Source organism: Schistosoma mansoni, assembly GCF_000237925.1.
Source record: "Schistosoma mansoni, WGS project CABG00000000 data, supercontig 0172, strain Puerto Rico, whole genome shotgun sequence".
Lineage (NCBI taxonomy): Eukaryota > Metazoa > Platyhelminthes > Trematoda > Strigeidida > Schistosomatidae > Schistosoma > Schistosoma mansoni.
Genome location: NW_017386058.1, coordinates 406,386 through 429,035, shown reverse-complemented (window position 1 = coordinate 429,035; position 22,650 = coordinate 406,386). Strand labels below are relative to the sequence as shown.

At 36.9% G+C, this 22,650-nt stretch overlaps 1 protein-coding gene across 1 annotated transcript; it reads right to left on the bottom strand.

The window, feature by feature from the left end:
- Positions 1 to 1,107: 1,107 nt before the first annotated feature.
- Positions 1,108 to 22,021, bottom strand: Smp_073940 (WD-repeat protein, putative; the record flags this gene model as incomplete). Its single annotated transcript, XM_018796598.1, has 11 exons — positions 1,108 to 1,353; positions 2,680 to 2,872; positions 6,666 to 6,824; positions 10,939 to 11,146; positions 14,276 to 14,631; positions 20,973 to 21,185; positions 21,218 to 21,295; positions 21,332 to 21,512; positions 21,548 to 21,695; positions 21,728 to 21,818; positions 21,851 to 22,021. The coding sequence occupies 11 exons, from the start codon at positions 22,019 to 22,021 to the stop codon at positions 1,253 to 1,255; spliced, it is 1,899 nt and encodes a 632-aa protein (XP_018646875.1). The 3' UTR covers positions 1,108 to 1,252.
- Positions 22,022 to 22,650: the final 629 nt, after the last annotated feature.

The window sequence follows — 22,650 nt, the reverse complement described above, 5'->3', positions numbered from 1 at the left end:
AATATTTTTTTAAAATAATTTTTCAAGTATTGTCAAATATAAAATCTTGAACATGGTTCATTCTCTTGTGACTGTGAATTGTTATGAAAGTGTTGATTGGTAAAGCGATTGTGCTGCTTTAAAGTCTATGTAGAATTTTGTGCCGGAGTAGCTTTATAACGAATTCTTGTTCGTGATTTATTAAGGTCTGCAGAGTTTGATTTGCACATTTTTATCACAAACAAAAATCAGTTGAAAAATATTCAAAAGTTGATCTTCGCGTATGATTTTCAGGAAAGTTGTTTGTTCGTTGATGGATTAATTGATAGACAGTTTTATCATTGGGTTACTACATTTTAGAAGCCTAGTTTGAACAGCTAGGTGCACTAAAATTGCCGAGACTGGATTTCACAAAATTAAGCAGTTAAGCAACATGATGGATATCCGCGAATTTTGGAGGATTTCTTAAAAGTTGCGAACATCTTACTGGTGATAAATTTGAAACTTACGACATTCAACAAACTGCCCAATTTGAAGATTAGAAAACGGTCTGTTTAACTGATTAAGGAAACTCTTTATACTTTATATGTATCTATCATTAAGATAACTAATAGTTGCCATATTCTGTAAAGATGCATACACAGATAAAACCCCTAACACAGACGTATGGCACTTGAAATACATGTTTTATTATCTTCCTAGTTGTACAGATTAATGCAACGGCTTAATCAAGTGTGTCAGTTCATTTAACAGTCCTATGCAAATACCAGGACGGACATGAAGCCAGTCCCAAACCTCTCACTTTGTGTAAAAAAATTCAAATCCATATACTACTAAAGTGAATCCCAACCCAGACAATAAGATATCGAGTCATCGGTGCGATTGCAGCTACTAAAGTCGATCTTCAATCGCACTCCGGTTAAGCTCAAATAAGATTTACGAATTTTCTCAGTCTATAACCACGGATTTTGTCAAATATAACATTGACACCCAAGGAATTACATTTTTATAAGTTGTTTTAGTGTCTATTGAATTGTGAATAGCGAAGAAATGCTTGTTTAGACTAAAAAAGATTTTAATTTTTTTGTTGAAAAACTGACCCGATAGAAATAAGATACTGGTATACATGTATTCAAGAAGAAAAGTGAAACCCAAAACACTTTATATTACATAAGTATTGAAAACGGGAAGCAAGTAAATGAATCAAATTGCAAACAAATATTCTGGGAAACACCATTTCAAGAGACTGCTAGAATACGGACTGTACTTTTTTCTACACACGCCATATACGAATGCTTCCATCGTGTGCTGAACTTAACAAGCGATCGTCACTGACCCAACATAATCCAGTGCTATTACTCATAGGATGAGCCGCTTAAAATAAAAAGAAATAATCATGTAGACGACTTCATCAATCCATAGAAAATATTAAATACACCTGTTTTTCATGCTTCATAATTCAGCCAGTGAAGTGCCAGTTTTAAGCTTATTCTGAAAACATAAATATTACCATTATAATCACTCGACGTTACGCTAATACACTAATGTGTACGCTTTTTCCTGGGATAGCTGTATTAGTTATTAGTTGTAATACTAAGTGTATTATCATAGAAACGGATGGATTTTTGGCGGCCTGCTTAAACCTGTGAGCTACCTGTTTCTGCCCTCTAGATATTTCAACAAGTTATCTGTTTTACTTGATTTAACACATCATAATGTTTATTAATCGCACAACCTATTAAGGAGCGTTTATTAAAAGTTTACAACCTTTCGCTGTAAAAGTTGCAAAAAATCCCAATCTGGACATCGTGGGTATTGACAGTCTGCAATGAAAAGAATGTATACTATTCAGATGTCGACTCCTGAGCTGCTAATTTCTAGCTGGTGACCACCCAACATTCGTCCTCAGGGTCGACCAAGATGTAAGAAACGAAAACTTGTTGAAATACTTTGTGCTGAGAATTTCATACTGTACCAAAAATATGATATTAAATAAAACTAATAATATTAAAAAATAAAGTCTCCTAGCTGTAGCTGCGAACCAGACTTTGTGTCGATTTAATGAGGTAGACTGAGCAGATGATAAATTCTAAGATATTGATTCCTACTACCACCATTAAATTAACTACATCTATGAATTCGGTGTTCATCTTGCTGTGCTAATGAGGTATGGCAACTTGAACCGATGTATATATGTGCCTAGTCCTACGTTGTAGTTGACCGACTGATTCACAAATAGGCACTTAAATAGTTAAACCATCACTAAAAATTCAACCTCCTACCGTGTATTTGTACGACAACTGAATGATTAAGATATAAAGACTAGAAGATATTACATCAAGCAGAAAAACCAATCGATTATAGAATTTTATCACGATCGATTAACATCTCAAAAAAAAACATTTCTTTACGATAGTAAAACTAACCTACTATTGCCGTAAATATTCCTCATAAACATACTAAATACAATCATACAGCTCATCAATAATTTACCGAATGGTTTTTTACAGAATTAGTGTATCAACCATGTAAAATAATCAACTTTACAAGTATTTAATGTTCTAAGATATCAACTATCAATGTAAAATAGTTGTGATTTTCCCAAAATATGGAATACCTGATCACAACTCTACAAATCATTTAATTCAATTCCGACCAGTGTCTTTTGATGGAAGATAAATTTGACATGAAATCACTTACCTTTCAAAACCACCTGTTTGCTTGGTTCATCTAATGACCAAATAACAATAGAACTATCAATACTTCCAGTGGCCAAGCGACGACCATTTGGACTCCAACTGATACAAGTTATTCTAGCTGAGTGTCTGAGCCACCATTCAGAAAGAGCAGATTTAAGAGTTGGGAGGTCATTTTGATTTCCTTCATAAGTCACCTGGAAGAACAAAAGTAATCAAAGGAAATACATTCAATTAAAAATAAAATGAATCTCACAAATCCCTTGCACTGCTACATCATAGAGTAATGTATCTTGTTTCCACATAAACTTTAAAGAAATATGTCTCAATAACTGATTACCATATAATGAGGAAAAGGCAGTGGGATTCATGAAAAATTAAAGCAAAATATTAAGACACTACTCCATTTCAAACAATTTGACTGAGCAGCGTGCATAGCGATCGTTACCAATCTGGACAGTAAATAAGCGACTGAAAAGCACAAAAGAGTGGACAGATCGGATGTTTTCTGTTCAAGTTGAAGGTTGTTACCAACTCTGACTTTAAATTATCCTTATGACTCTCATCAGAAAATTCAATCTACTTGAAGTATATGTTTTTCCCAGTTATCACCATAAAACGATTTTAACACTTTGTGAACTACCTAAGAGTTGCTCCATAGACTTCACTGAAAACAGTAGTTCAGTTCGTGTATTCTTTAGACAGACCATATGGTACGCGTATAACAAACGCTAGTGGTAGACTTTATTTGATAGTTCAGCATTAAACTATCTTACGATCTATGTATAAGAAATATACAGTAAAGTTGTAGGTATTTCTCACACATACCTCTTGTTTATTTAATATTATATTGTTATCATTCTCCTCCTTAGTTGTGTCAACACTGAGTCCTAGGTAATTAAAATTATCAATCACAGTATCCATATTAGTGTAATTTTAAGAATTTATTGATTCATGTCTATAGTACACCTATTTACTTGTAAATTAGCATGAAAGTTTTTTTGGTTACTATGGTGTTTTTTCTCTCTCTCCCTATATATATATATATATATATATATATATATATTATATATATATACAAAAAAATGTAAAATTGTTATTCAATCATCTAAAAATATTTCGTTCTTTAAAAAAATGCAGTACCTCGAAAACTAAACAACAGTACTAACATAGGGACTATAATGAATAAATTAATAATTTTTACAGATGAAATTGAAAATAATAACCATATAGATAAATATCTTAAAACGTTTTTTAAAGAAGAAGGAAGCAATGCTTAAACGCTGTTTAGTAATAAAGTAATTGGAAAAAACATATTTTAGAAGGGGTTTTGTGGAGATTTCATTATTCTCATAGTTGAAATCATGAGTCAATTGAAGCTAGACCGCCATGGAAAACATGGAAGCACTGGACGGTCGTTTCGTCCTATTATGGGACTCCTCAGCAGTGCGCATCCACGACCCCGCACTCGCGAGATTCGAACCCAGGACCTACCAGTCTCGCGCCAGAGCACTTAACCGATAGACCACTGAGCTGGCCGGCATCCAACGGTGTTGATGTCTAACTTTAACCAATCCACGAAGTTGAGCAACCATTCATCATTTGTCTTCAGTGAGTTGATATTCTCTACAACAGACTTGGTAGAACTCCATTGGTCACTGCTTCCCACTAGAACTCCAGGAAATATCCCTTGAAGTCAGTCACTAGTGAGCATGTGATTATAGATCAGAAGGGGTTTTGTGGAGATTTCAGTATTTTTATAGTTGAAATCATTTTAAGCAATGATAAATAGGAAAGACATCAATCAAAGAAGCAAGAATGAAAAAACATAATCAGAGTTTTAAAAACAAATGATAAACCTGATTATAAAAGCTATGATGAAAAAAACCACTAAGATGTTCATCTTAGAATATAAGCAGGCGAGGCCAAATCAAAATATTGCATTAATCCTGTGAGATTGTTGATAGACCAATGAATTTGAAACATTAGGTGATATGGTTCAGCATTAGTCTCAATAGTACAAAAGCATTTACTCTTTTTCTATGCCTAGATTCTAAGTTTCATAATTATTTTCTACCTTTAGTTCCGCGAATTATTTCTTTTTTCTCGAATTATATTCTATATGCCAGATGGCTTTTTTCACTGGTGCTAGCTTCTACTATTAATAATAATAATAATAACAATAATTCGGTAATATTATCTTGTTATGCTAATGTAGTGTGGAAACTCGATTCAATGCATATATGTGCCAGGTTTCACGTTGTTTATGACTAACTGGCTGAGATACCCAATGAACAATTACTAGAAACTCTGAAGGAATAATTCCTTAACAAAAGAATCCACCTTTTCATATGGACTAAAATATACTGACATGTACTGAAAACTTGTTTCCTTCAAGTATATGATTCTAAATAGTTTTAATATATTTGTTAATATATGTATTATATATAATTCTACTATACTAGTTAATAAAGTCCTTATTTTTACGCAGATGTTAAAATTCATCTTCTTAAAAAATCAACATTTCGTCCTGGCCGCCTACGAAGAGTAGTGGTTGAATGAATATACTATTCGACTTTTGACCATTGGGTTACAGGTTCTACTTGACCAACCACACGATTTCATTGAACCGTACATAAAAAGTGAGACGTAAAAAATTTAACACACAAGCCTATACTTGATAAATAATTTACAATACTATTATTGTTAGTATTACTAGTATTAGTGTCATGGAAAAATACTACAACCCTTTTCATGATACTGCACTAAGTAAGGTATTTATGAATTTATGAGTTTGTAACAGTGCAGCTAAGCAACAATCTGTAAGAACTTTAGTCTAAATTTGAACAAATGGTTCCACAGTAATTGGGCTCCTAGTTAATGTAAGACATTAAGGAGGAAGGAGTTGTTTTTAAAATCCCAGTGATTGAATTTTAAGTAAATTCAACGTTTTGACTAACAGCCGAAGCCCTACACATATGGGAAAATCTAAACAATATGAATACGAAAGATAAAATACAATCAGCTATCCCATGGCAACTAGTAATAAGTCAACCTGAACTCCTTATTCTATTTAATTAATCACTTATTATCTGAATAACAATAATTACATTCAACTATCCTAATCAGTTGGTTTGTCTGAGTATATGATAGACAATTAACTTAAATAACACATACATTTATTCCTAGTTTGTTTATTTATCTTCATTTTGTGCATGCTATGACATATCTGACTCATAATATACAAAAATAGTATGTTTTCTTCATAGAAATACCGAACAGAGGCGATAAATAGTCGATGAAATTTCTTCTCGCACCTCAGATCCATTTACGAATACAAACAATTGGTTATCTTAACACATTTTTCGTTATACACCACGACAGCAAATACTTACTTTCAACATTGTTAACATGGTTGGATAACCTATTTAGTATATAGTTAACCGGGGAATCATGTACCTATTTATATTCAGTAATTTTGATATTTGATTATATTCCCTTGAAAAAGCTTGAAACAGATTGCCGAGTGAAACGTTGGATTTACTTAAAATTCAATCGCTAAGATCTTGCAAAGAAATTCTTCCACCTTAATATCAGGGATGATCGTTAATCTGAATTGTATTGCCGGTTGGCAATACCTAATTATATATGAAATATACTGACGAGTTGTTTACCCAAAAAGAAAAAAATAACGAGTGATATTTGACTTAAAGCCTAATACAACTCAATACATAAGGGGTAAGATGAAGAGATAGGATAAATCATCCCCTAATTGGATATTTACCACATTTGAAAGATAATAATGTTTAGACATGATGACAAAATGAATTACACATTATAACGTATTATCCAATGCATCTAAGCAATTGATTACAAACTAGTATCCTGAATCATAAATCGTGCACATGGATAATCGACTAAAAGTAACAAAAAAGGGACATGTGAAAACATTTCCTGACATATAAAACTAAAATGAATAGATATACTTACGGAGAACAAATTTATTGAATGATCTGGGTTTGCACAAGCTAGTGTTTCATCATTAGGTGAAAAATCGATCACTTCTGGGGTTACATCGGACCCATTGACAAGACTTAATCGTTTTAACTTTTGGTTTGATGATATATGAAACGATGTATTACCTAGATTCTGTTAATTTTTCAAAAACAAAATTATAAATATAAGTAAAATCATATAGAAGTTGGTTTAATAGCAGAAATCATTTATGTCTCTGGACTAGTCAACAGGATATCGGTCAATACTGAGTAATGGATTAGTACAAACATTTTGTAGTGAACGAACACTTAGATGGGGATAACCGGTTTATTGTTTAATCCAAAATTACAGAGTGCTTTCGTAAATTACGAAAACTATAAATTAAATACATAATTCGCAAATCTTCCATCGGTTGTCCTTTACATGTTTCATGATTCTTTCAATTCTGTTGTTATCACAATTACTTTCTGTTTTCTTCAATTGAATCTTCCTGATATTCTGCAGGCATGCATTTCCACATCCGATTGGTGCTACATATTGCTTACATCTGTCAACAAAAGTAGCATACACCACAATCTCACTCCAACAAGAGGTCAGTTAAAGCTCAAATGTCTCAGTATTAACGCTTATGACTGCGACAAACGACGATGCAGTTGTAAGTTCCATGACTAGAATCAATTCCCTAATAATGCCATGTACGCGTTGTTGCCATATGAGAAAAAACCCAACGTCTAGGGCTCTCTTCATTGATTGCCTTCTACCATCTAACACAGAAAAAAGTGAAATGTGACATTAAGTCATTTGTTTCTATATCGACACCGTAACTTGGTAGATACAATTCGGTTAGTACTAAGGACTAGAAAACATAAAATGGTGTTTTCGAAGCATCGCTTGTGTATTTTGGGATCACCGAGTGAGCAATGCTGAGGTTATGGACAGGGTTCTAGGTAATGATGGCAAATTAGTTCATGAAGCAGTAACCCTTCATCAACTGAGGTGATTGGGACATGTGTTATGTATCTCAAATAACCTCTTACCTCTACAGCCGATATTGTCTGGTGTAGGAGTAAACTGAAAGAAAGCCAAGGGATACCAAACCAACACTTGTCACCAGTTCATGAAATCATTTACAATCGTTATAACGATTTGAACCAATGCATATACGTGTCAGGTTCTAAGTTACATATGATTCACTGACATAAACTGGTCACCACTTGGTAGCCGATCAATTTATATTTCTGTAATGTATTATGTTTTTCATAATTCTGACAGAATCACTGTTCAATTTGTTAGAGACAAGTGGGCGATATGAACTTCAATAAACAACTTTAATAACTGATAAATGAATATCTATGCTAGTTCACTTCAAATTTACACATATATGATCTAGTTACCTTACGTCACCTATGGAGAAGACGAGATATCCGTCTATCAATTAAGGGACGAGTATACTGCGCAGCAGTTCGCTTTGTTCTATTTTACGGCTGTGAAACATGGCCATTAAGAGTAGAAGATACTCGTAGGTTACTAGTATTTGACCACAGATGCCTTAGAAATATTGCTCGCATCTGCTGGGATCACCGGGTAAGTAATAGTGGGGTTAGACGCAGGGTATTAGGGAATAATGGTAAATGAGTTGATGATGTGATGAATCTTCATCGATTGAGATGGCTGGGCCACGTGTTACGTATGCCTGAACACCGATTACCAAGACGCGCTATGCTGACTAGTGTTGGGGATGGTTTGAAGAGAGTTAGGGGCGGCCAAACCAAAACGTGGCATCAGAGCATGAAGTCACTAACTTCTAGTCTGAGCCATGTTGGTAGGTGCAGACTACTTGGTTGGGGTCCGCGTGACTATCGTAACCAATGGTTGGAGACTCTAGGTGACATGGCTCAGAATCGATCACAATGGCGTAGGTGTATACACTCTTTATCTTCCCTTAAACCTTGAGATTAAAATCGCTTCATAACTTCCTTCCTTCCTATACTATATCCTTACATACAACCTATCTTTTATATACTACCACCACTACATTAACTACTTCTATGAATCCGGTGTTCATCTTGTTGTGCTAACGAGGTATGGCAACTTGGACCGATGCATAAATGTGCCTGGTCCTACGTTGTAGCTGACTGACTGAGTTACCTTACAACGCACGATATGATTCGCTTAACATATTTACAAAATACATTTAACATATTAGAAAAAATGTCGTGTCTAGTCTATGTACTAAAGTTGGTTAATAATGAGTAGTAAAGATAATGACCATAAATATATGTTACTCTATATAGAACATAGAAAATATTTCAACTTCTTAGAACAATGACGAGATCTAAAGTAATAATTAAATTATTTAGATTAAGAAAGATTATCATGCAACAAAAAATTTTTTATATCTAAAATGACTGATTATTTTTTTCCGATAATCATCGATCAATAAACTTACGTATAACCAAATATATACTATTAGATCCGCCATTGTCAACCAATCAAAAAACAGTGTACATATATGGACATATTAAATTTAGTACGTGTACATTTTAATGAATGAAGATTAATAGTTTATTAGTTTTTTTGTTTTCCAATATATGTAATTAATATATATATTTTTTTACAAAATGATAACCTTTTATAGCAGTCAACTAGAAAAAAAATTTTCTCTTTTATCTTGACCTGGTTCGTATCCAGATTATACAACATTGTAAAGTCAGAAAGTTAATTAATTTCAATGATGTACAAACTATTGCATCTAATATACAATGAACTAAAGTTTCCTTTGATTAAAACAATCTTTTTAATTTATAAAAACTAACTGAAACTATCAGTTAGTCATAGTTTTATTCATTTATTTGAACACATAAATATTGGTACAAAGAAGCACCAGATATATATGCGCCACACAAATCTCATTTGATTTGTGTGAGGGTTGTGATACTGCCCGGGTACCCAAACCGAAGCAGGTGGTTTTCTTAGGAGGCCACACCCAGAGCCATTGACCCACAAGGCAGTGGAACATAGTAAAGAGATGCAGTTACATGGTAGCCGGCGACCAACCATTGATTCATACTCCATTTGTTCCCTCAGGATACTGGAGCCCATGTGCACCATTGGTTTGGAATCAGGGTTTTCCAACTCCCCTAGGTGAACTTTCCGCGTCCACCGATTCGGTTAAAGCGCCGGACATTCGCTTTTCGTCCTCTCAATTTTGTGAACAACACACCCGCCACGAAAAGGCAGTGAGTAGGACTTCCCTGGCAGAGGCTATATACGCGTGGCCATGTGAGAGCATTTGGAGAGGGAGAGTGGACTCTCCCCACTCTCGGTCGTACCAGGGCATTTGGGGGCGTTAGTCATAGACCGTATTCAGAAAGTTTGGTTGACCTTTTTTAACTTGTGTCACTTAAGGAGGTAAGAGAAATGTTTTTCTGTCAACCAATGGGTGTATATACTGAGCAACAATCTGCTCTGTATTACTTTATGACTAAGATGCATAGTCTTTAGAAGTAGATAAGTGTGGTATTCAGGTTTTTTACCATGTATCTTGGAAGCATTGCTAGCGGTTCATCAAACGATCGAGTGAGCAATGTTGAGGTTAGGTATATGGTAACAGACAAACGTGGTAAATAGGTTAATGAAATCGTAAATATTCACCAGGTGATATGGTTGGGTCATGTGTTACGTATACCAAATTATCGCCTACATCGACGCAGCACAATGCTGGTTCTTGTATGAATATGTTGGAAGAATCCAAGAAGTGACACCACTCTATGAAATCGCCGACTACTAATTTCAGTCATCCCGGCAAATGTTAACTATCTAGTCAGGGGTCCTGTGATAACCACCAACAGTCGTTAGAGACTTGGTGTGGCATGGCTTATAATCGGTCACAATGGTGCAGATGCATTCGCTTTTTGTCTTCCTCTGTATATTGAGTTCCATAACTCTTTCATACATACTTTACTACTCTATCCCTTCAGACCAAATTTTCAGAGTTCCTCATTAGCACCACTACTTCATTATTTCGATCTATTTTGCTATGTGTGTCGTTATTTTCATTTATTTGTGCTAATGTGGTATAGCCACGTAAGTCTATGTAAATGTACCAAGTTCTACGTTGATAACGGACTATTCATGGACCACAAAATCTACTCGACTTATTTAAATTTAAAAAAGAAATAAGAATGGTTTAAAGAACAGTACGTGAACCTACAATTGAGGAGGCAATAATTTGCTCTGTAATATATATATTGAAAATAATACTAACCTGTGATCCAACAACAATTAATGACAACTTTTTTGAAATACTCATTGTAGATATTCCTAGTGGAACGTCTAGTTGATCTAACAATACTAATGAATTATTTTTAAGCTCCAATAAAACCATATGTTCAATACATGAAACAATGATTAATACACATTTCGATTCCATTGATTGTACACAACGTGGTTGAGATGGAAGCTTTGTAGATATCCTAGACATGAAAATCAACACATATATAATGAACTACAATATGGTTTACATAAAGATATAATGTCCAAAATGTATGATTAATTGTCCTCATACTAAACTGTTTCGCATAAAAGTACAAATGACACAAACACTAGACATATGTATATCAATAAGAACATTGTTTTCTGTTTAACTACTGACAAATAAACAGAGGGAAAAAAACAATTAGAAATAGTGATAATGTTAATTGTAAGAGTGTTGAGTTTACTCTTGCAAAGTGAAAATAAGTGATAGAGTAACTGAAATGCATTCATTCTTCACCTTCTCTTACTTTTTGAATCCTGATATCTGCTTATTATCTTGTTGCACTAACACAGCGTGACAACTTAAACGGACGTACATACGTGTCAGCTTTTACATTGCTTATGTCTGACTAACAGTTATTGTTTGTTTCTTTGTAAGGAAATTTTTTTCTCATTATTCTCTACGAGATATGAAAATATAGATTGAGTCCCTAAACAGCAAAGGGGATTCTTATTATACAAGGTCTTTATTTCTATAGTTTAAAAATTAAAACAAATCATAATAAGTACTGAAAAATATTTTACTACTTTATTATTGATAGTACAGACAAAATTCGTTTATTTAATCAAACAAGAAATTTATTTAGGAAGAAAAAACAAACAAAATATTATCTTTAAGAGTGAATAGACATGAATCCACCAAACCTTACCTAATAACACAGTGAATACAGATTAGAGGTAACATACTGATATAACCGATGTAACTAAACAAAATATATAGATATCTATACTATTTTTATGTTAAGGTATCAAAATTCATACCTATTTGATGATAAAGAAAAATACATATGAGGGTTATAATAGAACGAGAGTCTACGTATCTATATGTAAAACAATAAGTAATGTGAACATTTCACATTCCAACTACATATAAATGTGAGAATAGTACTAATATTATGATGGCTATAATGTATTTTGCGTGGCACTTAAGATTTTTAACTATTAGTGATTAAAATTACTTGAAGTCGGACACTCATATTGCATTACTGATAATCAAGGAACAAAAATATATCACAGTCCAGCCTCCAATATGTTTTCACACCTAATTGTGTAAACAAATACGTTAGAATTTTTACTTTACATTAGAAGTCATAAATTGGCCTCGAAACCTCAATACTAAAGATTACGGTATATGATGTGAGTTGGTCTTTTTCAACCGAAAGTTTAATAATACCAATATTGAATGATAGAACATCACTCATAAAACGTGAATAACTAATTTTTTGTAAACTTAAGATCCGATGGTTTATTTGTAGGTTTCTTACGACAACATTTCGGGACGTAAATATAAGAACTGTGGAATGTGGCGGAGATAACACACCATCGCGACCAAAACAGAAGATATGTTTAACTAAGAAAGCCTATTTCTTAGTATCACAAATATCAGCAGTAAAATGCTTCTCATTAATACGACATTTTGTGAAGCAGCGAAGAAGTGGATTATCAGTTTCTAAATACAACTGAGACTTTTAGAGAAGCATTTCTCAAAGCAGCACAGCTAGCTGATTGCATTAGAAACATTAACTTAACTATTCTATGTTATAATGATTAGTTGATACTTAACGAAGTGAAACTTTGGAAGGAACTCAAAGTTCTGAAACATCATAAAACAAAAAATTCATCTAATTTAAACTGGTTCCTTCAGAAAGCTACGTTCCAAAATCTAGGTTGAATAATCAGAAAGGTATAATGAACTGTTACTGTAAAGTGTGATTATTACGGTATTCGTTTCTTAAGAAGACTAACAAACGTATAAAATTACGTGCGTAAATTTCCTACCAATTTTTCTTAAAAACATTGAATGTTATGATGGCTACTGTATAGATTTTACAAAACAGATAATGCGATGAACTGTAATGAAAATGCCAAGTTTCGTTCGCCTGCCATACTTTGTCGAATGCTTTAATACCGTTAGTTCGTTGGATAAAAATGTAATTTGAAATTATGTGTCAGAAAGTAATGTCCCAGAGCATTTTAATATATCATTATAGAGTAAAATGAAAGCGTCTAAATATCCATTTCTAATAACCCGAATCACAATTTTTGTCTAATCACATCATTCCTACTTGATTTGCACATCGCTTATATTTTCAATGGAAAGTGAGTAGGGATTAATTAGACCTACATTACATAATCCGATTCCAAAGTATTTTTGCGATATAGTTAGGGATATGAACCTATGAAAGCTCATGAGAGTTGTCCGTCGTAAGTATTCGAAAGCTCATTTTATGTGAATAACTTTTTGGATGGTAATAAAAGTGCAGTGGCTGAAATTGCTTTACAGAGTCGAAATCCATTAGGTCTTTCTGTAAATTGTTTAACGCCTTCGTGTATGTAGTTCCACTTTATACCTACGGTCCCTGCCATAACGAATTAGATACATTAAACATATGTTTGATTATTGCTATCTTTTCATAATTGCTCGAACTCGATGGTAAAATTGTATAATTATTACTGATAATGAGCGGAAATTATCTAGGAACTATGCGCACCGTTTATTCATAATCAAACCACCTTAAAACGTCATATTCAGTCGAATAGAAATATTTTAGATGAGAAGTTTCTAAAGCTATTACGTGAAACACTGACTTCCAGAGCTAAACTTGGATGAAGCATAGCAGATGTGGTTGGGTCTCTGACATCACATCATGAAATCGGTAATAGCTGTTGCTGGTTTATCATGCATTGATATACCTTGATTGCCCTAATGTATTACTGGAGACTGTGTAGCCCAGAGGTTTAAGACGTAATCAGATACGACTTACATCAATGGAGATCATGTTGTAACAAGACGAAAAACACTTCTTGAATATATTTTATATGACTATGGCAAACATCTTTACCATTTAAAGACTTATTTTGTTAGATATTTGAAGTATTATGTTCAGCATCTTTGGATTATTATGATTTTGCTATGAAATAAATATATGAAGTACAACATAACAAACCCTTACTACACTGAACAAGTCCAACGCTCCCAGACTTCATGTTTATCTACTCAGTCAACCATATTTTGGATGGGCAATACTTTATACAGTTAGAAAGACAAGGTGAAAAACTAAACTTACATGTGTTTTAGTTCACTTATAGAACTGACAACACATCGATCATCGATACCAACAGTGATCACATATTTTCCCAAAAGCGATATTGATTGTACTTGTGAAGTATGAGCTTCTGTACCAGAAAACATTTCAGCTAGACCAGTTGATATATCCCAAGATGCCATTGACCCGTCAGAACTTGCAGTAATCAGACGGTTATTAGGCGTGCTAAACCTTGCGCAGGTTATATGGAGTTTATGCCCATGTATAGAAAATTTTGGTGGAGAGAGAGACTTTGATCCAGGTGGCACATCAAATACATGAATCGAACCACCTAAAGATACGGCAGCAACTTTATTGCCTACCCATGTACAACCGAGCTGAAGAATAATAAACAGTTATAAAGCGATATATTATGAAGAGAAAAACCCTTCTAAGATTACTACCTGTTTTAAGCTCGAGCAAAGGAGGATTGAGCGTAGGGCTAGCAACCTCAACTCATTAATAAGAATCTCGCTAATAAGCATTAGCCCGAAAAAAAACACTTAAGCCGTTTAAAATCTGCCCTTTGAGTTGAAGGATTTTCACTTACAAGAGTTATGACGCATCATGATGAAAGCCGAGATCCTTCTGAAGTCATGAGGCATATACCTATTCTGAAAAGCAGAGCGACAATCTATAAAGGGACATGCAATGTTCGGACAATTTGAGAGACTAAGAAGGCCATACAAACGAACTCAGAAGGGAGAAGATAAAACCCATTGGACACAATATGAACAAGAAAGACCAACTTCAAGATAGCTGTTGTGTTTTGGTGATGAAGAAGAAAATGCACTGAACACAAAAGGAGTTGCACTAATGCCGTTTAAGGAAGTATAAAGTGCACTTATGGAGTCAAAAAAGTATGGCTACAGGACCATAAGAGCATCCTTCGAAACAAAGGAATGGATTACAATGAATTTTATCCAGTACTACGTGCACCCGCCTATTATAGGAATGAAAATGACGAAAATCAGTTTTATGGGAGGGTGAAGCTTATCCTATAGAAATGTACAGAAAAAGACTTGACCATCCTGATGAAAGACCTAAATGCCGAAATCGGGAACGACAATACCGGGTATGAATGCATCGAAGAGCGACATGAACAGGGAGAAAGAAACGACAATGATAAGATTAATAGATATATGCGCTTTCATAAATATACTCCTTGTAGTACTCTACCTCAACTATGACAAAAGATAAGTAAGCTACATGGGGTTTATTGGACCACATTGCAGTAAACTAGACCGATTACATAAGCATAAGTAGAAAATTCAAAAGGTCTAAGAATAAAGAAAGGGGTTGATATGTCTTCAGGTCACCACCAGGTGGTGACCAGGCTAAAACTGAAGATAAAGAAGTATGGTACAATAGGATGAACAGCACTACAAACGTTTATTAAGGCCTTTCTTTGAGATGGTGACGGCGAACACTCAGGATTTAGAATATTAGATATATGACCTTCGTACAAATTCCTGGGACCATAAAAGGAAAGGATGGTTATATAGGATGCAGTCTTACTTCTCAAAGTAGTGAACCACGATCAGTTGCACAGAAACAGCGTTGTCTTCACTAAATCAAGCCATATACGTTCAAACATTAATGATTGACGAATAACGTTGATACTCTTAATTTCTATACTCCTTGTAGTACTCTACCTCAACTATGACAAAAGATAAGTGACAGTCAATAAAATTTCGATCCAACAAACAACTGTCAATAGTTTTAGCACCCCAAATGCATTGACACCATCGTTCGGAGCTCCAAAAAGGAACCGAAACGCAAGGTCGTGCATTAAGAACATCTATCAGATGCATCTTAAGTGAAGAATTGAGTCAGACAAAGCAGCTTACTCTCGCCTTTTCTCTTTCTGGTAGTTCTCGATTGGATTATGAAGACATCTACGGCTCAGGGAAGACATGAGATACAGTGGACATCTTGTACGCAGCCGGATGATTTAAACTTTTCAGATGGCTCTTTATCTTCCCTTAAACCTTGAGATTAAAATTGCTTCATAACGTTCTTCTTTGCTATACTATATCCTTACATACAACCTATCTTTTATATACTACCACCACTAAATTAACTATTTCTATGAATCCGGTGTTGATCTTGTTGTGCTAACGAGGTATGGCAACTTGGATCGATGCATAAATATGCCTCGTCCTACGTTGTGACTGACTGTTATCATATCCACAGAAACAAAGGCAGGTGAAGACAGTCAGTGTAGCAGCAGCTTTCGCAGAAAGAGATTTCGACATTTGTAAGGGAGCCTCTGCCAGGGAAGTCCTACTCACTGCCTTCTCGTGGCGGGGGTGTTGTTCACGAAAGTGAGAGGACGAAAAGCGAATGTCCGGCGCTTTAACCGGGTTGGTGGACACGGAGGGTCCACCTAGGGGAGTTGGAAAACCCTGATTCCAAACCAATGGTGCACATGGGTTCCAGGATCCTGAAGGAACAAATGGCGTACGAATCAATCATTGATCACCGGCTACCATGGGACTGCATCTCCTCACGATGCTCCACTGCCTTGTGGACTAGACCTTCAGGTCAAAGGCTCCGGGTGTGGCCCCCTAGGAAAACCACCTGCTTCGGTTTGGGCACCCGGGAAGTATCACAGCCCACACACAAATGAAATGAAATGATGAATTCTATTGACGATACTATTCTCGCTCATACTAGAAGCAAGACAATTTACACTATTATTATTATTACCATTATTATTATCATTATTATTTACTACGTCGCTTTTTCACTCCCTTTATTCCCAAATTGTGTATCCTTCTTTTCCAACTTATGCAGTAGCTCGCCCATGGTGGAAACTCTGTCCTATCTAAACGATCTCCAGTCACTGTCTGGTTGAAAGTGAATGCTTCCACCGATTACGAATACTGAAGCAGTCTTTCTGAAACCACGTACGCCGTTCAAGCTGGCTTCCTTCAACGTTCGCACACTAATGCAGATCGGACAACAAATGGGGCTGGCTATGTCTTTAGAAAGTCTTAATGTTGATGTTTGTTGTCTATCCGAGACCCGTATTCAAGACTCTAGTGAAGTACTACAAATTCGCTCTCCATCTGTCGCTTCGAAAAGCTTGTTTCACGTGCGCTTATCCTGGGACTCTGTGGCATCTTCGTCTGGTCTTGCAGGCGTTGGTGTTGCACTAAGCGCTAGGGCTGAGGCAACACTAATCGATTGGATCCCCATTAACAGTCGGTTATGTGCTGTTAGATTAGAAAGTTCCATCAAAGTGAGAAGAAATCGGCGTGAGAAACGGTGTCTTTTCGTCATCTCCGCCTATGCCCCGACAGATTGCAGCCCGGATGCAATCAAGGATGAGTTTTACCACCAGTTAACAGTTCTTCTCCAGAAAGCGCGTTCGACAGATATTGTAGTATTAGCCGGAGACTTGAATGCTCAGGTCGGGCGTCTAGGCACAGAAGAGAGTCGTTTAGGTGGCCGATGGGGACTTGTTGGTCGCAGGACAGATAACGAGGACCGTTTGCTGCAACTGTGCACAGACCACAACCTGTTTCTGGCTAGCACTAACTTCCGGCACAGTCATCGCCGGTGTGCCACCTGGCGTCCTCTCTCTGCATCTCAAGCCTGGACTCAGATTGATCACATCGCGATCAGCTACCGCTGGCGTGGTTGTGTACAAGACTGCCGCTCCTTTTGGAGTACCTATCTGGAGTCTGATCATGCCCTGGTCTGCGCCAATCTCACCTTACTTTTCAGTGGCCGAAGGATTGACCACCACCAACGGATCGATGTTAGTAAACTGGCTGCAACTTCTGTTGCAAGTAAGTATCGAGCGGAGTTAGCCTCTAGGCTAGCTACCATCCCACCGAAAAGTATAGATGAGCATTGGTTGCATCTTCACGACGCCATGAAAATGGCGAGTAAAGCCGCTTGCGGTTTCGCGAAATGTCCTGCTTACAAGCACTGGGTTTCTTCTGGCTCCTTACAACTGATGAAAGCCCGTCGGTCTACTCCGGGTGACCATGAGTTTGACCACAAACGAAGGCTGTTACGTAATGAAATCGGGCAAAGCTTGCGTAAGGACCGAGAAGCCTGGTGGTCGGAGCGTGCTAATGAGATGGAAGCAGCAGCTGCATCTGGTAACTACCGGAAGCTCTTCCAACTCATCCGAGCCACTGGCAGCAAGAAGTCTGGTGTGAGTGAAACAATCTAGGAGGATTACGGGATGCCAATCACTAACATCTATCGACGTCTTGGACGATGGGCGGAATTTTTCGAAGGGCAGTTCAGCTGGCCTGCTGCTCCGGCAACATCAACCAGTTTGTCCTGCCCCCCATGGCCGGTGACGACTGATCCACCAAACGAGGCGGAAGTCCGCAAGGAACTCCAACTCTTGAAGCGCTACAAATCACCTGGCCCAGATGACTTACCTCCGGCTCTTTTTAAAGATGGTGGTGACTTTCTGGCTAAGGAACTGACTGTGTTGTTTGCAAAGGTTTGGGAGCAAGAAAGTGTTCCAACATCATGGAATGAGTCAATAGTCGTCACTATCTTTAAATAGGGTTCACGTCGTTCCTGTAACAACTGTCGGGGGATAAGTCTACTTCCGATCGCGTCCAAACTATTGGCTTCTGTCATTCTTCGTAGGTTGTTTAAAACCCGAGAACGATTGACTCGCGAGGAGCAGGCTGGTTTTCGTTCTGGTCGAGGATGCATTGATCACATCTTCACCCTCCGCCAAATGTTAGAACACCGTCATACTTATCGCAGGCCAACAATCGTAGTGTTTCTTGACATCAGAGCTGCCTTCGACTCGTTGGACAGGACTGTTCTCTGGGATTGTCTATTGAAGAAGGGTGTGCCTGAGAAATTCATTAACACCTTAAAGGCCCTGTATACGAACACCTCAGGCAGAGTGAGAGCATACAACCACCTTTCTCTCTTGTTCCATTCGAGCAGTGGGGTTAGGCAAGGTTGCCCGATCTCACCATTCCTCTTCAACTTTGCCATCGATGACATCCTGGAAACAGCTCTGATGGATGTAAGTAATGGCGGTGTGGATATGTTGCCTGGAGAACGACTTCTCGACCTCGAGTATGCGGATGATATTGTCTTACTGTGCGATAATGCCCAAGGCATGCAATCCGCACTTAATCAGTTGGCAATCAGTGTCCGCAGGTACGGCATGTGCTTTGCACCCTCCAAGTGCAAAGTACTCCTACAAGACTGGCAGGATTCTAATCCTGTACTCACCCTGGATGGTGAGCAGATTGAAGTAGTTGAGAAGTTCGTGTATCTAGGTAGCTATATAAGTGCTGGTGGTGGCGTGAGTGATGAGATTGATGCACGTATAAGGAAAGCCAGAGCGGCTTATGCCAATCTGGGCCATCTTTGGCGCCTTCGTGATGTTAGTCTGGCTGTAAAAGGTCGGATCTACAACGCGTCGGTGAGAGCAGTTTTGCTCTATGCTTGTGAAACCTGGCCTCTCCGAGTTGAGGATGTTAGACGTCTCTCTGTGTTCGATCATCGTTGTCTCCGAAGGATTGCTGACATACAGTGGCAACACCATGTTAGTAATGCAGAGGTTCGGCATCGTGTGTTCGGGCGCAGAGACGATAATTCAATTGGTGTCACCATCTTGAAACACCGACTTCGGTGGCTTGGACATGTTTTACGAATGTCGTCCCAGAGACTTCCACGTCGTGCATTATTGGCCGACTCTGGGACTGGTTGGAAAAAGCGGAGAGGAGGTCAGTGTATGACATGGTGTCGTGGCATGAAAGAAAGCTGCAAAGGGCTAGCTTCTGTTGGTCCTTCACGACTCCCTGGCTGGGGTCCGAGAGATGGTGCAACACAGTGGCTAGAGACGTTATCGGATATGGCTCAGAATAGAAGCCAGTGGCGATCCTGCTGCAACCTTCTTTTACTTTCTACATAAAGAGTGGTTCTAACTTTCTTAACTGAAAGAGTCTTCTGGTTGTACATTTTAGTCCGCCTTATCTTTTCATCCCTTCTCTTCCTACTTTCATTATTTTGTGTGGCGCATATGTATCTGGTGCCCTTTTGTACCAATATATGTGTTTAAATAAATAAATAAATAAATAAAATAAGGGAAAAGGTATGATCTTGAAGTACAATAGTTAGTATCAATCGAATCGCACAGGATTGTGAGTTTTAGTGGTTTCGTCACACTAGTGACAGGCGCATTACTATTTCACACCAAGTTTACTGACAAAATTTAAACATCTGTAGGGACACTATATTTTTTAGTGAATGTGGTTTAAAGCCCAATGAATTAAACCGGATATATTTACAGAGAAAAAGACTACGAAAATTAATCAACATTTAATCCTGAGCAATAAATTATTGTCTACAATGATTAACCTAAAAATCTGACTGTGTATTTGTTTTGATATCCAAAAAACACATCACACTCAAGTAGTCATGGCTTAATTCTTTTTCATTCGAAATAGCATAATTTAAAACAGACTTCCTATATATTTTTCATCATAACTTACTTCAGACCATGAAATCAGTTTTGAACATTTTAAAATTTTTAACATAAGAGGTCAGTATATTTCAAGTGCTATGCATGTCACATTTACTTTAAAACTGATACACTAACAGTATAAATACAACTAAATAGAGTATTATGCAACCAGTGTGCCAAATGAAATTAGAAATGAATAACCAAACTTACTAGCATATTCATTAAAACGTTTTCAAATGAATACTTTGAAAGATAAGAAAGATTTTTAGCTTCAACACTCCACAGTTTGATAGACTTGTCTGCAGAAGCGGAGACACACAGAGGACTTTGCCGTGAGAATGAAATAGCATAGACTCCTCCTTCATGAGCTGGACTTCCAACTTCAGATAGTTTCTCACCACTTTCACCATCGTGAAGGCATATCTAGAAAAAATCATGTTTTAGAGAATGATTACCTTCCCATCTGTCCCACCGGAAACAAAAAATGATCCATTTAACGAGTACCGAACCACATTGACAAAACCTTTATGATTCTAGAAATAAGGTAAGACATAAACGTGACGTCACACTTGAAAAGAGTTCTTGAGTGAAAATGGAGGGCCCTCAAGGAAAGTCACTAATCCCTCATCGTTTCCAGTAATTGCACGGTAGGGTCGAACAGGTCGAAAATCGACGGAGTTGATACTTTTGCTCATGCCTGTAACTGTACCCACAGACGTTCCTGTTTCAACCATGAATACTGCTCCGAACCTTGAAATAAAACAAATGTTCGATACATGATTTACTTTGAAGCACCGCTGCCACCAACAAGCATACGAGTGTTATCCGAAGTCCAGGCCAAATCATTTATAGGACCCATGAATGGTTGGTATTCATGTTTTAGCACGTGCTCCTCGTTGATAGTATCCCATATTCGTACTTTCCCGTTATTATCTAGGACCTCATGAAATTTTAAAAGTCCTTACCTGCTGAAGCTATATAAAATCCACTGGGTGAATATTTTGCAACATTTACTGCTACTGAGTGCTGAGTGTACATATCATTATCAGCAGGATTCTAAAGAAAATAATAGAGTAGAACCAAACAACCTCAATTGAACGAATGACGACACTGTTCCCAGTGACATATATAAGCTTTTTGCCTTTGGGGTCTGCATCGAAAATGAGTGATTTGCCCCTAACTACTCGAGGGAGTGGGGGAAAGATCTTTTCTACAAACTCAATTAAGCAGATATGTGTAAACGAACCTAAAGTATACATAACCAAATCCTACTAATGGCGAAACAGTGTGATCAAGACTGACTTAGTAGATACTGCGGCACAAACCTCACAAATTCACCATTAAGATGAGCTCGAAATAGCGCCAACCTTGTTTTGACTTGTTGTAGGTCACTTTGGATAGAACCGAAGCTTTCAAACGACGCTAAATGTTTGGCAGCTGCAAAGTAGGTTACGTAAGTGAATTTATTGACTTATCCTAAAGTTTAGATCGACAAGTCATCACTTAGCCTTACGTGCACTAATGAGTCGATCATGATACTAAAAGTGACTTCATGGTCTTGAAATAAATGTCAAACATGGACGTAAAAAATTGTCCAGATGTTATATAGAAGTTAAAGTCTTGATCCGATCATAAACTGAAAGTGGCTATAACTTAAAACCACAAGACACATTTTAATCGAGACTATGTTTGCTACTCTAATGAAACTTTATGAATGGATGCAAATCCAAACTAAGAAACGACCTCATGGTGCTAAAGGAAAGCCAGACCTCCAGAATGTAGTCGAGAAATTGGATACTGATCATACTGGCAGGTCGTTTGCCTTTCATAGAGTCAAAGAAAGTGAAAGCTCATAACCCAGAACTCGTTTTGTGCATGACATTAAGTT